General features: G+C 36.9%; 1 protein-coding gene across 2 annotated transcripts in view; it reads left to right on the forward strand.

Moving 5' to 3' along the window:
- Positions 1 to 27,227, forward strand: part of RMDN2 (regulator of microtubule dynamics 2) — a 58,694-nt gene that overhangs the window by 16,512 nt on the left and 14,955 nt on the right. For both annotated transcript variants that reach the window (XM_037066640.1, XM_037066641.1), the window contains exons 3-7: positions 11,450 to 11,624; positions 13,166 to 13,268; positions 19,252 to 19,312; positions 25,891 to 25,966; positions 26,837 to 26,914. In XM_037066640.1, coding sequence (XP_036922535.1) covers positions 11,450 to 11,624; positions 13,166 to 13,268; positions 19,252 to 19,312; positions 25,891 to 25,966; positions 26,837 to 26,914 — 493 coding nt within the window. The remainder of the gene's footprint in view (positions 1 to 11,449; positions 11,625 to 13,165; positions 13,269 to 19,251; positions 19,313 to 25,890; positions 25,967 to 26,836; positions 26,915 to 27,227) is intronic.

A 27,227-nucleotide genomic window follows, 5' to 3' on the forward strand; every position in this document is an offset into this window, starting at 1 on the left:
AGTTTTTGAAAGGGAGTTCATTGACATTATTGGAATATGGAAGTCAGTTTATTCATGCGTTTCAGGCTTTTAACAGATTTACTGCTTATAGCTTGACTATCCCAAATTTCTGAGTGACTCATAATACATCCGTAGTCTGAAAATAACATCAAGCTTTGATACACAGGCCTTCTAAATGTAATGCATTCTTTTACAGTTTAACATAGTCTAATTCTCAGAGGTAGTAATTCCTATCTAGTCCTACCTAAAAGTAGGTTTACAGTTGTTCATATGGAAAACAATACAATAATTAATAAATAATAATACAAGAATAAAGTGTTTTGCATCCTTGCAACTGTAAACCTACTTTGCTCCTCCCTGTATGTTGCTCTATGTATCAATTGAGAAATTTTCATTTGTATGGGCCTTGTTAGCTTTATTTCTCATGACACACATCCCACTGACAGATAATGTTTTTACTAATACAGGGATTGAACCCTAAGTGAAAACACTGTCATGGAATTATGTAGACTGTATTAAAGCCAGATATTTTAATTAAATACTTTAAAAAATTTTTATATTTTATTGGTTTTGCTATTACAGTTGTCCCAGTTTTTCCCCCTTTGCCCTCCTCCACCCAGCAGCCGCCACTCCCTCAGGCCATCCCCATACCATCGTCCGTGTCTGCAGGTCATGCGGATATGTTGTCTGGCTGTACGACTTCCTGTGCTGCACTTTACATCCCCATGGCTATTCTGTAACTACCAATCTGTACTTCTTAATCCCTTCGCCTCTTTTACCCATCCCCCAAACCCCCTCTCGTCTGGCAACCATCAAAATGTTCTCTGTATCTGATTCTGTTCCAGTTCGACTTCTTTGCTTAGTTTGTGTTTTAGATTTAATTGTTGATAGATGTGTATTTATTGCCATTGGCTTGTTCATACTGTTCTTAAATAACTAATTTTAACATTTCCTATAACACTGGTTTGGTGAGGATGAACTCCTGTAGCTTTTTCTTGTCTAGGAAGCTCTTTATCTGCTCTTCAATTCTAAAGAATAGCTTTGCTGGATAGAGTAATCTAGGTTTTCATGACTTTGAATATTTCTTGTCAGTCCCTTCTAGGCTGCAAAATTTCTTTTGAGTAATCAGCTGATGGTCCTACGGGAGCTCCCTTGTAGGTAACTAGCTGTTTTTCTTAAGATTCTCTTTGTCTAACTTTTGGCAATTTAATTATGATGGGTCTTGGTGTGTGTCTTTTGGGTTCACCTTGTTTGGAACTTTCTGTGCTTCCTGGACTTGTATGTCTGTCTGTCACTAAGTTAGGGAAGTTTTCTCTCATACAGGTTTCCAGTTTCTTTTTGTTTGTCTTCTCCCAGCACCTCGATGATGCAAATTTTGGAACGCTTGAAATTGTCCTAGAGGTTCCTTACACTGTCCTCATTTTTTGGATTGTTTTTTCTTCTTGCTGTTCTGATTGGCTGTTTTTGTTTCTCTATATTCCAAATCACTGATTTGATCCTCAGTTTCATCCACTCTGCTGTTGATTCCCTATAAATTGTTCTTCATTTCAATTAGCGTATCCTTCCTTTCTGACTGGTTCTTTTTTATGGTTTCCATGTCCTTTTTATGCTGTTGAAGTTCTCTGAGTTCATCTGCTCTTCCATTAAGTTCAGTGAGCACCCCTCAGATGCAGTGTCTTGAACTCTGCATCTAGTCTCCTTTTAGTTTAGTTCTTCTTGCGGAGTTTTGTTCTATTCTTCCATTTGGGCCATGTTTTACTTATTTTTTAAAGACTTTCTTTGTTTATTTTTAGAGAGAGGGGAAAGACAGGGAGAGAAACAACAATGTGTAAGAGAAACATTGATTAGTTGCCTTTGCATGCCCCCAACTGGAGACCTAGCCCTAACTGAGAACCAAACTGGCAACCTTTCTTTTCGAAGGCCTGCACTCAATCCACTGAGCCACACCAGCCAGGGCTCATTTGAGCTATATTTTAACTACTTTTTTCCCCCCAGAGAAAATGATACTTTTAATGTTTGAGTGTATTTCTTCTTGTTCTTTTTAAAAATTTTTATTTTAAATAATATTTTTTTGTTTTTTAATAATTTAATCTTCATTGTATTTTATTACACTATCTTCATGTCCCCTTATATCTCCCTGCCCTGAGCAATCATGTTCTGCATGTCTGTGAGTCCTTTTTCCTTTTTGCTCAACCCCTCCATCCCCTCACCGGCCTCCACTAGCTGTCATCCTGCTCTATATCTATAAGTCTGAAAACTATTTTTGATACATGTGTATGCATATGTCTGGGAATTCACAGGATCCTAAAATCAGAGATAAAAATGTGTATATTAGTTATTTTTATTTTTTAAAGTTAATATTTTCCAGATTTTTCCAAAATTTTTATTTTATACTTTTAAATAAAATTTTATTTTAAAAAGTATCTCTAAAATTTTTATTTATTTTATTTTATTTTTTTAAAGATTTTATTTATTTATCTTTAGAGGGGAAGGGAAGGAGAGAGGGAGAGAAGTATCAATGTATATTTGCCTCTCATGCATCCCCTGCTGGGAACTGGCCTGCAACCCAGGCATGTGCCCTGACTGGGAATCAAACCGCGATCCTTTGGTCCGCAGGCCCGTGCTGAATCCACTAAGCTACACCAGCCAGGGTTAAAATTTTTAAGAGTGAATTGTCTTCAATTTTTTTCCATTATTTTATATAATATTTATAAATATACTTATCAGAAAAACGATTGAGTGGACAATGCATATAGGCAGTTAAAAATACTTAAGTTAGAATATAATTAATCTTTTTAAAAAGATTTATTTATTTATTTTTAGACAGAGGGGAAGGGAGGGAGAAAGAGATGGAGAGAAATATCAATGTGTGGTTGCCTCTCACGTGCCCCTCACTGGGGACCTGGCCCTCAACCCAGACATGCACCCTGACCAGGAATTGAACCAGCAACCCTTTGGTTTACAGGCTGGCACTCAATCCACTGAGCAGTGACAGCCAGGGCAGAATGTAATTAGTCTTTTTAGAGGAAAGAAATCTGCATTATTTTCAATTATTTGTCATAATTAAAATATCCCCTAAATTTGTCATTGGTCTAAGATGTTATTTTTCTGTTTTACCATTTCCCCACCCCCCAGTTATATTTGTTGGAGACTCTCTTTTTTCCCCTTAAATAGTTTTGTCAAAAACCATTTGACCATATAACTTAGGTTTACTTCTAGGCTCTCTGTTATACTCCACTGATGTATATGTCTGACTTTATGCCAGTACACACTGTTTTCACTAGTATAGTATTGTAAGGAGTTTTTAAATCAGGAAGTGCGAGACCCCTAACTTTGTTGTTCTTTTTCAAGATTGTTTTGGCTACTTAGGATCTTCCATATGAATTTTAGGGTGGATTTTTCTATCTTTATAGAAGACATTATTGAGATTTTGAGAAGGATTGTACTGAATTTATAGATCACTGTGGGTAATATTGCCATCTTGACAACATTAAGTCTTCAAACCCATGACATGAGATTTCCATTTGTGTTTTCTTTAATTTTATTTTTGTATGCTTTCAGGGTACAAATCTTTCACCTCCTTGGTTAAGTTTATTTCTCTGTATTTTATTCTTTTTGGTGGCATATAAGAGTCATTTTCTTTATTTTCTTTTCAGATTACTCATTATTAACATACAGAAACAACTGATTTTTGGAAGTTACTTTGTATCCTGCAACTTTGCTGATGTTATTAATCCTTAATTTTTTTGTGAAATTTTTAGGGTTTTCTACAAACAAGGTCATGTCATCTGTTAAAAGTTAATTTTACCTCTTCCTTTCCAACTTAGATGCCCTTTAGTTCTTGCTGTGGCTGGACTGTGTTGAATAGAAGTGGCAAAAAGGGGCACTTTTCTCTCATTCCTGATCTTAAAGGAAAAACTTTCAGTCTTTTGCCCTTGAGTATGATGTTAAGTGTGGGCTTTTCATATATGGTTATAGTTGTGTTGAGGTAGTTTCATTCTATTCCTAGTTTGCCCTACATTTTCATCATGAAAGTGTATGGAATTTTGTCTAACGCTTTTTTTCTATACCAATTGAAATTTTTACTGATTTCCCCCCCTTGATTCTATTATTGTGGTGCATTACACTGATTGATTTTCATATATTGACTAATCCTTGCATTCCCAGAATAAATCCCATTTGCTCATGGCATATAAACATTTCAGTATGCTTTCAAACCTTTTTAAAAAATATTTTATATTATTTTCTAAAGATTTTATTTATTTATCTTTAGAGAGGAAGGGAAGGACAGAAGGAGAGAAACATCAGTGTATGGTTGCCTCTCGTGAGTCCCATGCTGGGAACTGGCCTGCAACCCAGGCATGTGCCCTGACTGGGAATCAAACCGCGATCCTGTGGTTCGCAGGCCTGCCCTCAATCCACTGAGCTACACCAGCCAGGGGCTTTCAAACCTTTTTTCCTAGTGTTTTATTGAGGATTTTTGCATCAATATTTGTCAAAAATATTGTTCAATTTTTTTTAAAGTGTATTTGTTTGGCTTTGGTGTCAGGGTGATGATGGCCTTATAGAATGAGTTAAGGAATGTTCTTTCTCTTTAATTAACTTTTTGGAGGAGTTTGAGTAATACTCATTTTATTTTTGTTGTTGTTAACAGAATTTATTTATTTATTTTTAGACAGCGGGGAAGGGGGAGAGAGAGAGGACTATCAATGTGTGATTGCCTCTTGCACACCCCTTACTGGGGACCTGGACTGCAACCCTGGCCTGCAGTTGAACCGGAGACCCGTTGGTTCACAGGCCAGTGCTCAATACACTGAGCCAGATGAGCCGAGGCATACTCATTTTAATTATTCTTTAAATGCTTGTGGAATTCAGCAGTGAAATCATGTGGTCCTAGGCTTTTTCTTGTAGTAGGAGGTTTTTGATTACTGATTCCATCTCACCTGTTATAAATCTGTTTGGATTTTCTATTCCTGATTCAGACTGGGTAGGTTGTATATTTTTAGGGATTCATCCATTTCATCTCAGTTATCCAGTTTGTTGGTATACTGTCCTTCATAGCACTCTTGTAATTCTTTTTATTTCTGTAAAATTGGTAGTGGTAGTCTCTTGTTTCCGAGTTCAGTTATTTCATTCTACCCTCCTTTTTTCTTTAACTAAAGGTTTGTCAATTTTGTTCATCTTTTGGAAAAAACGACTTTTGGTTTTGTTAATTTTCTCTAATGTTGTTGTTGTTGTTTAATTCTCTATTGTGTTTATATCTCTTCTATTCTTTACTATTTCCTTACTTCTGCTAGCTTTAGGGTTTAATTTGCTTTTCCCCCCTGGTTCTCCAGGTGTGAATTTAGGTTGTGATTTGAGACCTTTCTTTTTAACATACCCATTTACAGCTACAAATTTCCTCCTTTGCACTGCTTTTGCTGTATCTCCTAACATTTGGTATAGAGTGTATTTGTCTTCTTTTGACTCAGTGTATTTTCTAATTTCCTTTGTGATTTCTTCTTTGACCCATTGGATGTTTAAGTGTGTCATTTAAATTTTACATATTTGTGGATTTTCCAGTCTTCCTTCTGTTGTTGATTTCTAATTTCATTTCACTGAAATTAGAAGAGATACTTTGTAAGATTTTAATCTTTTAAAAATCGTTAAGACTTGTGTTGTGCATAACATATCTACTCTGGGGAATAAGTACTACACGTGCACTTGAGAAGAATGTGTATTCCTCTGTTGTTGGGTGGAGTGTTCTGGATATGTCTGTTAGGTCGAATTGGTCACTAGTTGTATTCAGTTTTTCTGTCCTGTTGATCTGTCCTGTTATTCTATCCATTTTTGCAGGTGAGGTATTGAAGTCTCTAGTGGTATTACCTAGTTGTCTATTTCTCCCTTCAGTTGTCAGTGTTTGCTTCATATATTTAGGGACCCTAATGTTTAGTGAATATGTTTGTTATTGTTACATATTCTTGGCAAATTGAGTCTTTTATTATTATATAATGTCCTTCTTTGTCTCTTGTAAGTTTTTAAGTTCATTTTCTCTGATGCTAGTGTAGTCAGCTCTGTTTCCTTCTCATTATTATTTACATGAAGTATCTTTTTTATCCTTTTACTTTCAACCCATTACCTGTCCTTAGTTCTAAAATGAGTCTCTTATAGACAACATGTAGTTAATTCTCATTTTTTATCCATTCTACCAACCCATATCTTTTGATTGGGGAATCTAATTCATTTACTTTTAAAGTAATTACTAATAGGGAAGGACTTACTATTGCCATTTGTTATTACTCTTCTATGTGTCTTATATAGCTTTTTCCTTTCATTTCCTCCCTTAGTACATTCCTTTGTGTTCACTTGATTTCTAAATGTGTAAGTTAGTTGAACTTACATTTTTTTTTACTTAATATAAATGAAATAATATGCTATGTACCCTTTTGGGTCTAGCTTCTCTCAGTTGATATTATTTTGGCATAGTCATCCATTTTTGTTGTGTATAGTTGTAGATAATTCATTCTCATTACCAAGTATGCCTCTATTGTGTAAATATACCACAGGATTTAAGCTTTCTATTTCTAATAGTCATTTGATAGTTTTCTGTTGTGGAATATTATGACCGGATAAACATAGGTACACATTTCTATTGGGTATATTGCTAGATATGAAATTGCTAGATCCATAGAGTACACATATCCAGCTTTCAGCTGCATTGCCACACATATTTCCAAAGCACTTATACCTACTCACACTCCTATCAGCCATAGGTGAGAGCTCTGTTTTCCCCACATCCTCACCCACCCTTAGGATTTTCTTTTTCATTTTAGCCATTCTGGTAAGCATACAGTTAGAAGTGTATTTTTTAAATTATTTTTAAATGTTCAGTTTTTCTCCTGTACTTTTTAGTGGTGATTTCTAATTTTGTTGCATTGTAAACAGAGGATATAGCCTACAGGACAGACCGTTATCTTCTGTGGCTTGCTCTCTGGCCTTGAACACATGGCATTTTCCCTAAATATTCCATATGTGCTAGAGAATAAAGTGTTCTCCAGATGTTCCATGTCTAGTTCTATATATGTTGGTTAGACCTGAGCTTGTTACTTTTGGTGTTTATATTGTATCCTTACTATTTTTTCATGTATTTTATCCATTACTTAGAATTTTATATTAAAAATCTTCTATTCTGATTAGTGGATTTAATTTCTCTTTGTATATTTTTTAACTTGTGCTTTTTATATATTTGGAGCTTGTGTCTTTAGATGCACAGAAGTATCGTTTTATGTCTGTCTTTAAATTAATTGCTTTTTTCCCCCAAAGAATATTATGTCTGATATTAATATCATTACTTTCTTTTTATTATAATTTTTTATTATATCTCTGGTACATAAAATTGAATTAAAAATTCTCTTCAGCTCATGCAGACCCTGATGATTGGTTCATGCATGTGTCACTTTTACCCATTTATATCCTTAGTTGTAAATAATTTAATAAGTATCCAGGAAGCCACCTCCTTAAATAAAAGATAGGACCTAAACAATAATCTTCGTGAAACCATTTGATTCCCTGCCAGCCCTTAATTGTGAATCTATATTGTGCATTCCTGCCTTTCTTTGTTTGTGTAATTTTATTGCATGTGTGTATTCCTTAAAAAACATTCAACTTCGTTGTTTTTATAGAAGGGGATCATGCTGTATAGAATTTTAGGAGCTTGTTTTTCCACTTAATATAAGTTTGTTAAGACTCCTCTGTATTTCGCATGTGCACATCACTGCATTTCTCTCATTTCGACTGTTTAATACTCATTTACTCACCTGTGGGGCATGCAGGTTATTACCTGGCGTTTGCTAGTGGGAAAGTGCTGTTGTCGCTGTCTGCACACAGCTGGCCTTGGTACATGTGTAGGGGACTTGGGCTGCTGGGCCCTAGGTATGTGAAGGTTCGATATAGAAAGATAAGGCCGAAGTGCCTTCCTAATTGGTTTTACCAGTTCACATGCACATTGAACCCTATGGATAAACTTCCTCTCCAACACTTGGTGTTTTCAGACTTTTTAAATTTTGTGAATGAAAAGATGTAAAACGGTGGCTCTTTGTGGTCATTATTTGCAATTCTCATCACCAGTGAATGTTTGACATCTTTTCTTGGCTATACATATTTACTAATTTGGAAAAGCCTATTTATTATATTTCTGAGCATATTTCCATGGAGTTTACTGTGTTTGTTACTTAATCTGGGAAATATTTATGTATTCTTATTATTAATGTTCTCCAGTGAGGTGTGTTATAAAATATCTGTTTCTAGTTTTTAAATTGTTTTTGTATTTTTGAAAGTATCTGTTGATTAGCAGCAGTTTTTTATTTTTATGTAGTCAAATTGATTACTCATCTATAATTAATAATTCTTTATATTTAATACTTTTTATCTTAGTTAAAAATTTTTACCCCAAAGAATGAGAGATAATCACCTGTTTACTTTTTATTCTTTATACCATCTAGAGTTATTTTTAAATATTAAAAGGTAGAGATTCAATTTCATTTTGTTTTTGTAGAGATAACCACTTTTTTCAGTTCAATCCATACTAACGTGAGATTTGACATACCATCTCTGTTACGTTCCACATTTCCATGTACGAGGGGGGACCCCCAAAATGGGATTTATTTGTAAAAAATTGTGTTTATTCTTACATGCTTAAACTTAGTAACCTTCAAAGTGCTCTCCTTTCAATGCAATACACCTATTGAGATGGTTTTTTCCACTGCTCAAAACAGTTTTTTAACTCATTGATACTGGTGCCTTTTAGTGCTTCTGCCATTTTTTGTTTTCACCTCTCCCACATTGGCAGAACGTTTCCCTTTGAAGACTTTTCATCTGGGGAAACAAAAAAATGTCAGGAGCAAGATCAGGCAAATAGGGAGGGTGGGGCATCAGGGTCAGGCCGTTTGAGGTTAAAAACTGCTGAACACAGCACAGTGTGGGCAGGTGCGCTTGTAAAATTGCCCATCAGGAAAGGTTAGCCTCTCACAACACCAGCTGGTGCACTGATACAGATGGGTTCCTAGCACGCCCACCTAGTGGGGGAAGCCTGTACTACAAGGGGCCGCCCTCCAGAAGATAATTCTGGGTTTTGAGGGGTCCCCTCTCACATGGGTGGATTTGTTTCTGGGCTCCTCTCTATTCCATCACTCACCCATTTATTCTTGTACCAGTACACACTGTCTTTAATTATTGTAGCTCTATAAAGTAAAGAAGTAAATCTTCTTTCCCTGTTCTTTTTAAGAGTACTCTGACTGTTCTAGGCTCTTTACTTTTCCATATCACTTTTAGAGTGATATGAAAATTCCTGTTAGTTTCATGAGATTGGGACTACATTAAATCTTTAGATTAATCTGGAGAGAATTTACATATTTATAATATTGTGTGTTTCTAACTATGGACATGATATTTTTTTCATGCATAATAGGCCCCTTTTAAACATTTTTTAATGCATCTTTTATAATGTTCTCCATTGAATTTTCCCATATTTTATATTAGATTTACTCCTAGGTGTTTGATATTCTCTGAGATATTATAAATTAAATATTTAATTATGCTTTTTAGGTTCTTTGCCCCTACTATATAAAAATGAAACTGACTTTTATATGTTAATCTTACGTGTGGTCAACTTGCTAAGCTCTCCTGCTGGTCGTATAACTTGCAGATTTTTAAATGTTGTCTATGTAAATAATCATATCAACTTCAGTAAAAGAGGGTTACATTACACTTGAACAAGTATGTGAAACAGACAAGGAATTGTACAGGGAAGAACAGAACAGGCAGAAGGAACAGCAAGTACAAAACTGTTGTATCAGGACTGTGACAGATGTCTTCAAGGACTCTCAAGGCAGCCAGAGCACCTGGAGGGCTGTTGGCAGGGAGGAGCACTGTGGGTGAGGTTGGGGCACTGGGGTAGATTGTGTAGGGCCTTGTGGACCACTGCAAGGACTCAGATTTTCATTCTGATCTGGACACCCATTGGAGGTTTTGAGCATAGGGTGACATCACTTGAATCAGGTTTTTCAAAGACCATTCTGGCTGCTGTGTGGAGAATCAGATGTAAGGGTCAAGGACTGCAGCAGGGAGATGTGATTATAGGACTCCAGGTGGGAGGACGGGGGTTCAGACCAGGGCAGTAGTAGGCAGAGGCGGTGAGACAGTGGCTGTCTTCTGCATCTGTTTTGAGGATAGAACCCAGAGGAATTTCTAACAGACTGGATATTGCCTAGGAGAGAAAAAGAAGAGCCAAGGATGATTCTAAGTGTTTTGACTGGGCAACTGGAAGAATGAAGTTTCCATTAATAATGTTGTTGAAGAAGTTGAATATCATTTTATATAGCGTCTTCTTTATGAGGGCTTTGAAATAAATTTATTTGGTATTGGAAACAGTTGTACTTCTCTCAAAAACTTGTTTCATTTGTATCCTTGTTAGTATTTGCCCGGGACTGTGGCTACATTGGCTACTGGGAGATTTGTGTCCCTTGTGGTAAGGATAGAGATATCTGAAGTATATGTATTTTTTTTATTTACCTCACTCACATTTGGCTTTGTTTTTATCTTTTTTCACTACTTCTAATTAGTTCTCTTATATGTTGTACATCCTTACATACCTCCTTAAAATCTTTTTAGAACAGGACAAGTTTTGAATAAGTGAAAACAGATTGTTTTTTGTATGCCACCAAAAAATGTGGAAGGTAGTGTGAATTTTTAAAAACTGAGAATTGGAACATCGTCTGGAACTATAAATATATATGTATGCGGGTGTGTATTTCAGTGCCTGCCGAGCATCCAGCAGTGTTCACTGCATACCCACTATGTGTCCAGTGCTGTTCTAGGCACTCGATACATCACTTGAGAAAAAAAAGAACCCTGTTGTCAGGGAGCGTGCAGTCCAGTGGGGGTGATACTGAATTTTAGAAAAAGCACATGTAGTAGATTGGTAAATTATATAGTACAGAAGATGATACTTCCTGCGGGAAAGAAATGCCAAGTGTGATCAGGGAGATTGGCCGTGGAGGGAGTGGGCGGGTTGCAGGGTAGAGGTTGCGGTATCTGATAGAGTGGTCTGGGAGGGCCGCTTGGAGGTGACAGCGTTGGCGCTGAGACTCCAAAGAGGTGAGGATATGAGGGAAGAGCATTCCATCAGAAGGAAGAGCAAGCGAAGGTCCTGAGGTGGCAGTGTGACTAGCATGTTGAAGGCGCAGCTGGGCAGCCAGTGTGGAGCCGAGTGAGTGAGACCAGTGGTGGGAACCGGAGAGGTGGTGTGGGCTGGGAGAGAAGTCACTCAGGGCCTTGTGGACCGTGGTGAGGACTTGAGCTTTTTCTGTGTGCGAAAGGGTTTCAGCATAAGAGTGGAATGATTTTTAAAGGATCACTCTGGCTACTATCGTATAACTTTCAAGAGAGTTGATGATTATTTCTGCAATTTTAGGTATATTACAGCTAATACTGACACAGAAGATCAGAGTTTTCCAGTCCTCAAAGCACTTAACACACACACTGAGGAATTAAACCTGGATGTCCTTCTGCAGAAGGCAGATCACTTACGTATGAACGAGTCCAGCAAAATGGAGAGTTTTGAACTACTTTGTGACCACAAAGAGAAGGTAAGAGATATACGATAATAACGTATATAGTTTTGATTTTTTGTTTAATCTACTATCCCATTCATAATTTAACCATAAGAGTTGTGTCAGAGTTCACAGGAGCTAAATGACTGATGCAAAGTGTTTCTGTAATGTGACTAAAACTTGTATAATGCGTTTATAACAGTTTATTAGGCTTTAAGATTATGAAAGTGGGAATTAGAGATATGAGTATTCAGATGTACTGTATTTTGCTGTGTATAATGCACACTTTTTGCCCAATTTTTTGAGGGAAAAATAAGGATGCTCATTATGCCTGCATGGGTATTATGATTACATACCATGGGTATAGTAATGGGCATAATAATCCCATGTATAATGTGCACAGAAACATGGGTGCACATTGTACATGGCAAAATACAGGGTACTTGGATTTTTATTAATTTGTTATATTTAATATTTTATAACATAAATAATAAGATGCATTGCTACTCTTCTTCACAGGCCCATGCTCAATCCACTGAGCTACACCAGCCAGGGCCGCACTGCTCCTCTTAAGGAGGAAGAAAAGTTACATTTTAAGTTTTCTAACTTAGAGTTATTAACATAACAATTATTAATATAAATGTTTTAATCTACTTCTATCAGTGGTTATTCTTCAGTGTTTAACGTCGGGATGAATTGGGGAAGCCCATTCCTGCCATTGTCACAGCCACCATCACCAACACCAACACCACCATTACTACCACCAACACCAGTATCATCACCACCACCACCACCACCAATACCACCACCATCACTACCAACATGAATACCAGTATCATCACCACCACCACCAACACCAATACCACCACCATCACTACCAACATCAACACCAATACCACCATTACTACCACCAACACCAGTATCATCACCACCACCACCAACACCAATACCACCACCATCACTACCAACATCAACACCAATACCACCACCACCATGACCACCTACACCAATACCAACATCAAAAATAAGAGTTTGCAGTATCCCAAGGGCAATAAATCTCTTTCCCATAAACAAATCTAACCTTTGAGAATTTAGCAACTCTAAACACATTGTCTAGAAGTTTTTAAATCTCTAGGATTATGTTTAGGTAATTTAGGTAAAAAAAAATGACTGCTCTTTTGAGTCATCTGTGATCTGTAATAACTTACTGATATTATCTGAAATGCTCACGCTCATTGAAACTTTGCACTGATAGTAGATAACTTAGAAAATAAATAAGAGGATACTACAAGCCAGAGAGAGTGTATGGATTCTGGCATCTATCAATTCTGTCTTCTACATAGGTGTGGGGCTAATGTCTGCATAGTGTTACTTGGTTTTAAGTTCCAAATGTAACACTATATTAAGTCATTTTTGTAGCCCCGAGTATTTTCATTTAAAATGTTATATGCACAGGAATAGATTCAGTCATCTGTAAATACCAGCTTGCCTACCTAATCTGGTAAAGTTGCAGTGGAAAACATTTTTAGTTTGGTCAAGGTACTGAGTTAGTGTGACGTGCGGTTCTGTCTTTTCAGTTTAGAGATGAAATAGAGTTTATTTGGCGGTTTGTTCGTGCTTATGGAGACATGTATGAGCTATCTACAAATACACAAGAAAAGAAGCATTATGCTAATATTGGTAAGTATTTTGTAAAGATTGGTTATCCTCAAGTGGCAATTACTGCCTATAATAAAAGACTAGTGAATTTTAATTAAAGCTAAATAATCTTAGCTAAAACCAATATGTTTAATCTATTCCAGTATATCCTGGTACTGAAAAACACACGCAGTGTAAGGACAGAAAGGCGTTTTAGGGCTAAGTGTATGTTCTTTAAGAATGTTTGAATATATTAGAGTAAGCAACTGGAAAACTCAAATTTTAGCTTTTAATGTTTCTATAATAAAGCCACAGAAAGATGAGACACCTCAAACATCCAGGTGCTAATATTCAAGAAGTGATAATAGGCAGAAGACACTTATCCTCAAAAATAGTCTTTCACCGCAATTAAAATAACCTTTCCACTTCCTATAACGTAGAACTCCACGTGCCACAAAAAAATAACTACTCAGACTTTAATTAGTTTTTTTCAAAATTTATCTTGATAAAACAAGATTAACCTTGAGTTGATCATTGTTGTAGCTGAGTGATAAGTACATGGTGGTTTATGATACTGTCCTCTTCTGCTTATTTTTGAAATTTTCCATAGTAAAAACAACAAAACAAACAGTCAGAATATCAAGCTGTTTACACATTCACGCTTCACCTTGACTCTCACTGGATAGCAAAACTCTTTCTTGCAAGGAGTCCCTTCACTGCCATTTCCATGAGCTTCAGGGTACTGATCTGACTAAAAACTTCTTTAATTCTCCTTTAATTCCAACATCCTCTCTTTTGCAAGCTTTCCTTGTCTAAGATAACATGAAGAAGAAACAGCAGGAAGATGATGATACTTCAGATTTCCTTCCAGTCTCTTTTTCTGTCCTTTTTATTTACAAGAAGGAAGTATTTCCAAACTTCTGTAATTATATTTCTTCCGCCAGTAGATTTCCTCGCCAGTTGTGGCCTCTACGCTGCGATTTTCTCTCAGTAGGGGGCGGATGAGAGGAATCCTCTTGTTCCGTACAAATCCATTATCAGTTTGTGGGGCACTTTTTCCACAGCAAGTCATCTTGCAGGCCATAGACAAAGTGGAATTCTAGAGAAGAGATTTATTAACTTGAAGGTAAATAAAAATTTAACCAAAGAGAACAAACTGACTTCTTATATCTACTAAGAAAATCAAAGTACATCAATATAAATTATTCTAAGATTCATTATATTAAATACTTTTTAAAAATTTATTACATTTTTTTCATTACCACTCAGCCCCCTTGTACCCCCCGCACCCTGGCAGCTGCCACCCTGTTATCCACGCCCATGAATCCTTTATCCTTTTTGCTAGATCCCTCCGCTCTCTAACCCCCGTGCCCCCTGCCCAGCTGTTGTCCTGCTCTCTATCTATGAGTCTGTCCCTATTTTGCACGTTAGTTCGGTTTGTTCATTAGATTCCACATATGAGTAAAATCATATGGTATTTGTCTTTCTCTGGCTTATTTCACTTAGCATAATGTTCTCTAGGTCCATCCATGCTGTTGCAAAGGGTAAGATTTTTCTTCTCTTTTACAGCCATCTAGTATTGCATTGTGTAAATGTCCCATAATTATTGTATCCCTCATCTATTGATGGGTACTTGGGCTGCTTCCATATCTTATTGATTGTAAATAACGCTGCAATGACCATACAGGTGCTTCTGTTCTTTTGAATTAGGGTTTGGGATTCCTTTAGATATGTTCCCAGAAGTGAGATCACTGAGTCAAAAGGCAGATCCATTTTTAATTTTTTGAAGTATCTCTATACTGCTTTCCATAGTGGCTGCACCAACCTGCATTCCCACCATAGCCTCACCAGCACTTGTTGTTTGTTGATTTATTGATGATGGCCATTCTGACAGATGTGAGGTGATATCTCATGGAGGTTTTAATTAGATTTCTCTGATGATTAGTAACATTGAACATCTTTCTATTGGCCATTCTCATGTCCTGTTTGGAGAAGTGTCTGTTCAGGTCCTTTGCCCATTTTTTAATTGGATTGTTTAGGGTTTTTTGTATTGAGTTTTGTAACCTCTTTATAAATTTTGGATATTAACCCCTTATCAGATATAGTGGCAAATATGTTCTCCCATTCCATGGGTTGTCCTTGCATTTTGTTCATAGTTTTCTATGTTGTGCAAAAACTTTTTAGTTTGATATAATTTTGTTTATTTTTTCTTTTGTTTCCCTTGTCTGGGGAAATATATCAAGTAAAATATTGCTACAAGCAGTGTCTGAGATTTTATTGCCTATGTTTTCTTCTAGGATTTTTATGGTTTGGGGTTTAACATTTAAGTTTTTAATCCATTTTGAATGTATTCTTGTGTGTGGTATAAGAAGGTGGTCTAGTTTCATTTTTCTACACGTCTATCCAATTTCCCCAGCACCATTTATTGAATAAACTATCTTTAGCCCATTGTATGTGCTTGCTTTTTCTGTCAAATATTAATTGACTATATGTGTGGGTTTATTTCTGGGCTCTCTATTCTGTTCCATTGATTTGTATGTCTGTTTTTATGCTATTACCATGCTGGTTTGATTACTATAGCCTTATAGTATAGTTTGATATTAGGTATTGTGATTCCTCCAACTTTGTCCTTCTTTCTCAGGATTGCTATGTGGGGCCATTTGTGGTTCCATATAAATTTTTGAAATGTTTGTCTAGGTCTGTGAAATATGTCATTAGAATCTTGATAGGAATTGGGTTGAATCTATAGATGGCTTTGGGTAGCATGGACATTTTAATGATGTCAATTCTTCTTATCCATGAACACTATATATGCTTACATTTATTTGTATCTTTTTCTATTTCTTTCTTCAGTTTCTTATCATTTTCTGTATACAGGTCTTTCACTTCCTTGGTTAAGTTTATTCCTAGGTATTTTATTCTTTTTGAAGCAATTTTGAATGGGATTGTTTTCTTACTTTCTGTTAGTTTATTGTTGGCGTATACTAAATGCAACGATTCCTGGATATTAATTTTGTATGCTGCTACTTTGCTGAATTCGTTTGCTGGATTCTAGTAGTTTTTTGATAGAATTTTGGGGGTTCTCTATGTACAATATCATGTCATGTCATCTGTAAATAAAGATAAGATAGTTTTATTTTTTCCTTTACAATTTGGATGCCTTTTATTTTTTCTTCTTGTCTGATTGCTATGGTTAGGACTTCTAGTACTATATTGAGTAAGAGAAATGAAAGCAGACATTCCTGTCTTGTACCCAGCCTTAAGGGGAATGCTTGTAGATTTTGCCCTTTGAGTATGATGCTGGCAGTGAGTCTGTCATATATGGCTATTATTATGTTTAGGTATGTTCCCTCTATTTTTACTTTACTGAGAGTTTTTATCATAAATGGGTGCTGGATTTTTATCAAACACTTTCTCTGCATCATTCATATAATCATGTGGTTTTTATCCTTCATTTTGTTCACATGATGAATCACATCTATTGATTCGTGAGTGTTGTACTAACCTCGCATTTATGGAATAAATCCTACTTCAGGCATTAGGTCTCCTTCTGTATTTCAAGGTAGAAATATTACAGCAAAATGGGCATGTTCTCTGACTGCAGAGGACCTTAAGCTTTTGTGAGAGAGGCAGTATTACTCAAATAATCATACACATACACAAACTGGAAAATGTTGTTAGTAAAGAAGGAGGCCTGTGTGCGGAGAATGTGTGACAGGAGGATATGACAGTGAGGGCGGACATTGGTGCAGGGAAGTCTCCCCTGTGAAGTAATGGTTTCACGTGGGTAAAATTACTTGGGATCTGTTTTCAAATGGAGTGGGAGTTTAGCTGGGTTAATGTATGCGCTGATAGAAATGGAAGAAGAAATAGGCTCGAGGAAATTTAGGGACAAGAGTGGAGTATAGATTAGAGTGGGATATACTCAAAATAAGGAAAAAGTTTGTTGTGTCAGAGAAAAAGCAGTGAAGCCTCAGAGGTGTTCATCTAGATATTGAAATAAATTTAAAAGAATTGCTTTTTTCATCCATTTAAGAAATATTTATTTAAAAATGACTGAGTCCAGGAACAATGGTAGAATGAAGGGTGAAGGGAAGGAGAGGAGGGAGGGGAGGAGAGATGTAACTGTGATCAAGACAGTGGGACACTAAGGAACTTACCATGTAGGACAATACAGAGACAGCCAGTTTTCACTCAGTGTACCGGTCGTAAGTGCTTGGTGATGCCAAAGTAAATACACTGGAGCTGAGATCAGCCATTGAGGGACATTGGAACTCAGTATGAGGGAGGAAGAGTGCTGAGTGTTATTTCTCATGATAGCATCTTGAAATTGTTGTCCGAGGGAAGATTTGGTTCCTAGAGAATGCAGAATTCTTTCATAAAACTCAAATTCTGTTATACCATTATGTAGTACTTCTTTTTGAAGTGCCATGGTTGATCATAACCTGTGTTAGATATAAAATGTGAGTCTTATATCTGAAGGAACGTTGTTATAATTTCCAGAATTAAATGATCAAGACAAATGTCTCAAATAGGTCACCAAATACAATCCTGTAAAGGAAATGTCTTAACTTCCACCCCTCAGCTGCATAAATAAGGCTGTGAAACTGGACTGTATTATTCCTTTTCTATTCTCCTGTATTATAGGCTTATGGAAGTGTACTAAAAATTCTGTTCTCCTGGCAACATAGCTACAGTGTCCATTTGGTTGTATTGTTTGCTCATTAAAAAGTATTTATGCTTTACAATAATTTATTTATGAATTACTCTCTTAATATATATCCACAATGCAATATCAGTTATTATTAAAATACTTCACTTTTTAATTTTTTTCCTGTTTATAGAGCTTTCTACAGAAAGTACTTCTCTTAATGGATAGAATTATAAAATACCACCTTAACAAATTAACAAGTGGGAGAATAGCTCTTATAAAGATTTATAAACATTATCTCAACTACTTATTTAGCATTTTGTGAATCATTGGATATTCTTTCTTTTTTTTTATATTTTATTTATTTATCTTTAGAGGGGGACAGGAAGGAGAGAAGGAGAGAAATACCAATGTATGGTTGCCTCTGCCAAGGACACACAATGTATCGTATGTCCCCTGCCGGGAACTGGCCCACAACCCAGGCATGTGCCCTGACTGGGAATTGAACCGTGATCCTCTGGTTCACAGGCCCATGCTCAATCCTCTGAGCTATACCAGCCAGGGCCTTGGATATTCTTTCTAAGGCAAAGACAGTGGAGCTGGGGAAAAGGAGATGGTATAAAATAAAATAGGCACATTTTGAGAAAATTTTTCAGAATGTGGTACAGGTTTGTTGCAAGCATTTGGACTTGTCAAGCCAATAAACAAACCTCTATTCAAAGTAATTATTACATTATTAAACATTATTTTAAACTAAGTAAAATGATGTGAGAGACTTATTTACGTACTGAGCCTGTTCTTTACTGAGAATGACATGGTGCGAACTTCTCCAGGCTGCCTTCCTTTGCTCTTTTAGTGGAGTTACTCACGCTGTTTTCCGCTGTGCTCTTTTTTTTTTTACCTTTTTTTTGTATGTAATTTGTTTGTTTATAGGCCTGTTCATATGCCTACTGTGAGCCCTTGGAACTCAAGAACTGTGTCTTATTTGACTTTTTGTTCCCAGAAGCACACATAATCTGGCACTTAGAAAGCATTCAACAAATATTAGTTGAGTCAGTTACAAAACAATTTCTATTAATGCTCTTAAATAATAATTGAATGACTTTTTTTGCACTTGGTTCAATCACTTTGTCCAGTGGGTGTCAAACTTGAGCACACATCAAAGTCACTGGGGACTTGTTAAAACACATTGCTGAGTCCCAGAGTTTGTGATCAGGTAAGTCTTCTGTGTGGCCAAAAATCTGCTTTCTAACAAGTTTCCAAGTGATGCATTTGGTCTTGGGACCATACTTTGGAAACCAGTCACTTAAATCATTAATCTACCCTTTACCAACTCACATCGAGGAACTAAGTGTAAGTACATTTGTCTTTCAGGAAAGACATTAGGTGAAAAAGCTATAACTAGAGCACCCATGAATGGACATTGTCATCTGTGGTAAGTACATAGATTTATGCAGTCTTTTAAAATTCTAATATGCCTCTATAAATTACAATGAAACTTAAAAATATTATTGACCATTTAACCTGCCTCATTCACTGAAAAATATATCTAGTAAATAACACTAACTGTTCTTGTTCTGTTTATTTTCATGGATTTGTTAATATGTATGTTTTAAATATATTTAAGGTAAACTTTCATTAAACATTTCATAAGTGAATCTGTCAAGTTCATTGGCTTTGAATTTCATGAATTCTGATTAAAACTAACTTAATATAACATTTTATTTGAAAACAAATACTAAAGTGATTCTGTGATTCTAATTGAAATGTAGAAAGAATGCTTCACAGAATAAATGCATATCGGTCATTTCTCACACCTTGATGGGTAAAGGTATGCAAATTCCGCAGGTCAAAGAAAAGCCATTTATAATATAAGAAAGCTCAGACAAAGGATATTTAATTAGTGGGATGGGTATAGGTGAATATCCTTGGAGCAAAAAAAAAATTGATTCTTGAGTATGTTTTATTTTGAATTCTTCATATGTATAGAATTAGAAAGCACAAATAAGAAGAAACATATTTTTAATAAATATTCCTTTTACTTGTAGTTACATTTTTGCAACATTTTTTAGTTTCCTAGGGTTTTTTTTCCCCTCCCTAGCAATACAAGTACTTTAGGTGCTAGGAAGATATAGTGATAAATTAATTATGAGCCTTCTCTCAGACCTAGGTTTCCAGAAATCCATCCTTCTTTGAGATTCTTTTATTCTTCTGGGGCACTCTGAGGCAAAATCTCTCTCAAAATATGCCCCTTTCCACAGGTCGACATCTGTCCCACGGGAAATTTATTTCTGCCCCACCAACTCTGGAAATGTGCAGAGTTTTCCCAAAGCAGACCCGCTTCTTGATTCTGCCACCCATCAGGGGGAGCTCTACCCACAAACTTTCATCTCAAAACTTCCCTGGATAGAAGTTAACGTTTTTTATGGCCCCTAAACTCCAAGGGACACATGCAAAATAAGAAGAGGTCTTTTGAAGCTGCCCTCACTTGTCTTAATGCCAGATGTCAGCCTACCCCCTACCCTCTCCCATAAGCAGGGGAGAGGTGGAACCCACAGTACCTACCACGTCTCTTCCTAGAACACTCACTCCATGTTGCTCTCACCCACAGCGAATTCTTTGCCTTCTCTTAGATAGCCTAGAGAGAGGTGAAGGGCTCAGCTTGGGCGTACCTATGAATCATTCTCTTAGCATGTCATGCATGGATAGTAGAGTGTCTTGCTTTAGGAAGACCTAATAGATCAATAGGGTCTTGTGCCCTTGGTACCTCTGCCAGAACTCTAGGACAAAGGTACTCTTGCAGTCAACATCCTGGTGCATATCTTTACAATAATGGCCCCAGTATATAAGGTTCTCGGCTATTATTTCTATAGCCAACTATACCTTTCTTATCTAATTTGTCTGATAATATTAATAAATTAACATGTATGCCTTTGGTACTTATGTTCTTCTACTTTTAATAGTAATAGTAATGAATTTTTACTGACCCAGCCACTCTCTCTTCATCTCCTTTGATGCTGGGGCTGTGAGAGAGCTGGTTAGCTAGATTGAGATCCAGAAAAACACCCCTGCTCTTCTAACTAAGCCGCTCCTCCTGTTTCCCCTCCTCCTCTTTCTCCTCCCCCTTCAGGGCTGCTTTTCCTCTGCTCTCCTCTCCTGTTGCCCCTACGCATCTGCATCCGAGAAGAAGCACATTCCAAACCTACATTTGATGTTCATTTGAGGGCGCTTATCAGTGTGAGCTTCCAAATTTTCACAGGGGAAAATGTTGACTCTTCTTTGAGGGCTTCATGAGAACCCTGAGAACCATCTTCTGAGGACAGATTACGCTGAACTCTTCCTGAGTGGGTTGCCCAGTCTCTCGTGCATTAACCTGGCTTCTCCTTTGTTCATCGGGATTTTCTACACTTTTTGTTGTGAACAAATTGTTATTTTTATAACCATGGGATTTAACCCCGAAGTTAAATCTTATCAACACATACCCATAGTAATGATCCAATTGTGTTTCACATATTTCTTATTCAATATTAGCTTTTATAATAGTAAAAATATTAAAATCTAATTAGTTGATTAAAATGTAACAAATTCTAATGTCAATTTTGTCTAAATTCTTGGAATGTATTTATTAAATGTATTTAGTATACAATGTATTTACTAAATACAAGAGTTCATATTCATGTAAATAATAGAGGTTTAGGATGATGCAAAAAGAGAAATTAAAACTTGAGAAGTGGTGGGTAAAATTTAGATTTGCCAATTCCATTATTAAAATAAAATGTAGTGAGCCCTGGCTGGTGTAGCTCAGTGGATTGAGCGCGGGCCTGCGAAACAAAGGATACAAAGGATCTCGGTTCGATTCCTAGTCAGGGCACATGCCTGGGTTGCAGGCCAGTTCCCAGCAGGGGATGCATGAGAGGCAACCATACATTGACATTTCTCTCTCCCTCTCTTTCTCTCTCTCCTTCCCTTCCCCTCTAAAGATAAATACATAAAATCTTAAAAAAATGTAGTGAAAGGGTCGTATTCTGCTGGAATCTCTGTTAGTATGTTAAGACATTTTCTTATTCATTCAGCATAAACAACCAACTATGGCTTGCAGACCAAATCTAACTACCTTCTGTTGTAAGTAAAGTTTTCTAGGAGCACAGCCTCACCCTGCACTTGTGCCCAGCTGTGAACTTGAATATTTGCAACAGAGACTCTGCCCCCCACGTCTAACATGTTTTGCTAGCTGACCCAGCAACACAGGTTTGCCAACCCGCAGTTTACAGGGTTCTGTGATGGTTTACGAGCCTTCGTTCTGAAAGAAAAGATTCAGTCTTTAGGAATAATTATCGCAAAAGGTTAACATCAAAGGAATAAGTGAAAAACAGTATTATTTTGAAAACTTGTTTTTCATCTTCATCTTTTCCAGAGTGAAATTGCTTTGTAAGTTTAAGGGTACATGAGCTTTCTGTCCTGGAATTAAGAGACTAAAACCACCAATGAATTTGCAGTTTGTTAGCCAAAGTGGCCTGACCTTAATTATAAATAATGTCTTACATATTTTGTGCTCTACTGTGCACAAAGTATATCCATATGCCTCACAGCATGTGATTCACAGAACAACTTCTTTTCATTTTATGGATAGGGTAAGCAAGGCAGTGTGTGTGTGTGTGTGTGTGTGTGTGTGTGTGTGGTGTGATATGTAGATTAGTAACCAGTGTTCATACAATAAGTGGACAAATACAGGCAGAGCTTACATTCTTAGATACTTAGTATTCTCTTACATTATTCTTCCTCTGCTTTCTCGCCGTGTAGATGGCACTCATGCTTGGTCAGAAGTGCTGCAGGGAAGCTAATGGCGTCGTTCTAGTTGAAACCAGAATGTTTGTGGATTATTCAAAATATATTCCACATCAGTGCCAGTAAAGAATTTTTGTCAAAGTGCATGTGGTTAGACTGACCTCTAGATGGAGGTAATAGACCAGATTGTGAACTAACTTCCTTCAGAGTTCCCATCAGCGTAAGAGTTTAGGAAATGAAACTTTAAATTACCACTTTAAAGATGAATACTAGAAAAGGCCACTGCGCACGCCCAGAGACACAGGTGGAACTGCTCTCTGGAAAAGGAGTGATGACCCTGCGGGGACCAGGGCGCAGGTGAACTTCAAATTTGTGATATGTAGAGAGATAAATACTGGTTTAGACTTTAAAGAAGCGGACTTCAAAAGGATTCCGAGAAACACAGGACTCTCGTGACAGGTTGTATAAGGGAAAATTGTGCCTATTTCATATGATGATGTTTGTAAGTCACGGTGTTTTCCTTTCACAGAGGAACTCAGAAGGTGGTGAGAACACTGTAAAAGCCTAGAACAGGCGTGAGTAGGTCTCATTTTCAGAAACAGAAGATTGATTCCACCGCTGTACATCAGTGAACATAGAATCTTTCCCTTTGATTCCAGCATTGATAGTCAGGTTGTTCTGTGAATCTGTGGGTGAGGACATTCAAGCAGATGCAACATAGATTTTTCTAAAGATGTGACATGATATTTTTTGAAATTTATTTCTTTGCTAGAAGGCATTAAGGCAGGTTCACTCCTTAAGCCCTTGTGAACAAGGTGTAGAAATGCAGGCAAGCTTCTCGACTGTCCGTGCCAACAGGAAGGTTTGGGCCTCAGTTATTTGACAGAATAACTACGGACAATGTCATTGTCAGTCTGGAGATGGTTCTAAAGTTCCAGGTCTATGTCTTAGTCCTTTTATCCATGGGTGAAGATATAGAAAGTGTGCTTATAAAAGTTTCAAAATAACACAAACTAAAATAAACAGGGAGTATAATGGATGACAGTAGTAACCCCAAAGATTTTCACATGTGAAGCAGCCCAAGTGTCCATTGGTAGATGAGTGGATGAAACAACTCTGGGACATTTACACAATGCAATACTACTCAGCGGTAAAAAAGAAGAAAATTTTACTCTCTGTGACAGTTTGGATGGACCTGGAAAACATGCTAAGTGAAATAAGCCAGTCAGTCAGAGAAGGACAAAAACCATATGATTTTACTCATATGTGGAATCTAATGAATAAACCGAAACAACAAGCAAAATGGAGACAGACTCACAGAGCAGGATGACAGCTCAGGGGGTGGGGAGGTTGGAGGATGGAAGGTCGAGCAAAAAGGACAAAGAACTCATGGGCCTGAACAACTGTGTGGTGATTACAGGGGGGAGGGAGGGAGAAGGAGGATAAATGGTATTAAAAAAATACAATAAAGATAAAATTTTAAAAAGACACTGAGCAACATGTTAATAGGGGTAAATATGGAAAGAGAGATGGAGAAACAATGTCAGAGTTTAAGGACATGCGATAAAAACAGATAGAAATTTGAATAAAGTGGAGTTTAGTTAATTTACTATGAAAATGCTGTATCAATTTTGTATGTCAGTATTGGTGCAGTTGTGATAAATACACTATAGTAAAGTAAGATGCAAAAAGTAGAGAAAACCAGATATGTGTATATGGGAGCCCTGTACTATCTTTGCAACTCTCTTGTGAATCACAAGCTATTTTAAGATAAAAGTTTATTTTTTGAAAGTGGCCTAAGGCATTCAGTCCAAATAGGTTGTGATACCCATGGCAAAAATGGAGTTTGGAGATGCAGTCCTGTGGGATTTTGCTCCATGTTCTGGAACTCGTTGAGAGGAGTGACAGAACAGAATGACAGAGAGCATTTCAGAAAATGTGGGGAGGCTGGAGGTGACAACAGCAGTTGTCATGAGTGAGCTTGAGAGTCTTTTTCCTGTCATCTTCCCTCAAATTCTCGGGTGGCTGCAGAGAGATGTATGGGCAGTGCCGTCTGATTTGACGATTCGAGAGTCGCAGGGTCTCCTCATCTGTTCAAGTTCTCCGATCACGGATAGTGGGTTGATTTAGCCGTCACTCTTGCTTTCGCTGACGCAGGTTCCATTGATTGTGTAGAAACCGAAAATTCAAGAGATCAAAAAGTCGAAATTGACAAACAGCCGTTTCATTGGTTGTGCATAAGTTATGTGAACTATGTGATCTTTTGCATCCAGAAATGGCCTTACTATTCCGAAAGGAGAAAATTGTTTGCTTCCTATTTACACTCAAAAGTTATGCCTACCCACAGAAGCAACAGAGATAAATACCACTCAAGGTCACCTTTTTCACTTCAGTTATGACAGTGCAAGGAAAAGTGAGCACCCACTTTTGAAATACTTAAGTAAATGAGTATTTTGCCTCTGACAGAAACACTCCGAAATAAATACTCCAAAGACTTTTGAATAGACAGAAACACTCTGCATGTGAAAAGTGATATACCCCCCATTTTCAGAGTAAGCAAGTCTGAATGTAAGCAAGTATCACACCCAATTATAATCAAATAATTATTTATGTAAATTTTGCATTCCCAACGGAAAAAAATGAGAGGCCCGTAATCCATGGGCCTCTTTGCTCTAGTAATGCAGGTTTCCAAGGAAGGGTTGAAGGACACGGGGAATTTCTTGGAAAAGCATATTCTCAAATTATCTTTGACTCTATGTAGTTTTTAGTCATGATATTTACTTCTGTTTTGCAATGACATTAAAGGAGGCTATGAAATTTTTATTTTTATTGAAGAAGCAAGGATTTGTTGGTACAATGTATTTTTCAATTTAATACTTATATATTCGATTTTTTCGGAGAGCCTGTCTGTGACTTTATCATTGGTGATGGTGGTGGTAGCAGCCCGCATTTCCGGAACTCCTGGAGGCCAGGCAGTATTCTAAGCAATCACGTGTTTTAGGTATTGCCCTCCCAGCCTACATAGGAGATAGATGGTGTTAGCGTCCCCAGTTATAGATGAGGAAGCTGGCCTCGCATTAATGTCAAGTACTCATTATTTTTCAGGACTTTGCATCTACATGAATACTTTCGTTAAATATTAAAGAATGCTTCGGAGACATTTTTGAACTGTTGTGTTTGGTGGCATTTGATTAAAAGTTCATACAATACCCATTGTATCTTTTTCAGGTACGCAATTTTGTGTGGCTATGTATCTGAGTTTGAGGGTTTACAAAACAAAATCAACTGTGGACATCGCTTCAAGGTATTTCTTGATATTAAAAGTGCTTTAATGTAGCCATATGTTCCACTAATAGGTCTAAATCAAATTATTCAACAAATTAATCTCTAGGGATTTATCTTTTTTATTTAAATGAAGTGGCATTTTTTCAAATAGTAGTATGCCAAAAGGAATCAAACTCTTGGAGCAATTCAAGATTGTTATTATTCTAGATTCTGAAAGAAGTCATCTGGTAGATGAGTATAATATTTTTAAAAATAAAGGATTAGCCAGTTGGTCACAAGCCCACCAACACTGTAAACATGACCGGGACTAATCAGTTAACATTTTCTACACATTTACTCTCAGGAGGAGCAGAATCCAATCTAGGGCTTATATTTACCATGACAGATGAATGAAGTAAGTAGTATAATACATATCATCTATAATATGCTTGCAGTTGGAATAGCTCAATAAAGAGCCCCTCAGGGCCAGTCATTACAGTGATAGGCAGGGTGTCTCCCACCTCCCTGTACCTGTTTGACAGCGTCAGTGGAGGAGATTCCTCTGCCATCTAGTTCCGCTATTTTTTCCTCCATTACACCCTAACTGTGTGACATTTGTGTGTCATGGGCAGCCAATAATGTGACTGGGTGTTTTCTGTTTGTATAGTGACATTTTGGCTTTAAATTACCCGTAGCCTTATTAAATCATAGTCCCAGTTCCGATTCTTGTTCTGAGCAACCATTTTCATGACGAATTAATTGATAATGATGAATTGTATTAATTGTCAGTGGTAGGGACTGAGGAAGAGGACGGACAACGCTAAAGCTCCCCTGAGTTTACTGGGTGCGGTTCCATTCAACGCTGCCTTGAAATCTTGGGAGATGACACTTCTTTGGGGTTTTCTTTTAGGAACATCTAGATAAAGCAATCCAATTATTACCCGAAGAACCCTTTCTGTATTACCTCAAGGGAAGATACTGTTACACTGTAAGTTGATTGCTTTTATCTATAAATCTTATTTGAATATACTCTGATCGTCTGATATATTTTCAGTGACTAATTTATTCCTTTATTGTTTTACGTAGCACCTACTATATGGAAATAGAGTAAAAACATATTTCATGAGTTTACATATTTATATTTTATAACATATATTACATTACAGATAATATATGGCTTTATGTAAGTATGTGTGTTTCCTCCCTTCACTGCCTTCCCATTTCCCATGGAGCAGTCACAGTGTCTCTCCCGCTTTGTGCTCTCTCACGGGGGGCACCTGCCATCAACACACAGGTGGCCT

This window comes from Sturnira hondurensis, unplaced genomic scaffold (genome assembly GCF_014824575.4).
Source record: "Sturnira hondurensis isolate 20B ecotype Veracruz unplaced genomic scaffold, ASM1482457v3 Scaffold0016663, whole genome shotgun sequence".
Classification (NCBI taxonomy): Eukaryota; Metazoa; Chordata; class Mammalia; order Chiroptera; family Phyllostomidae; genus Sturnira; species Sturnira hondurensis.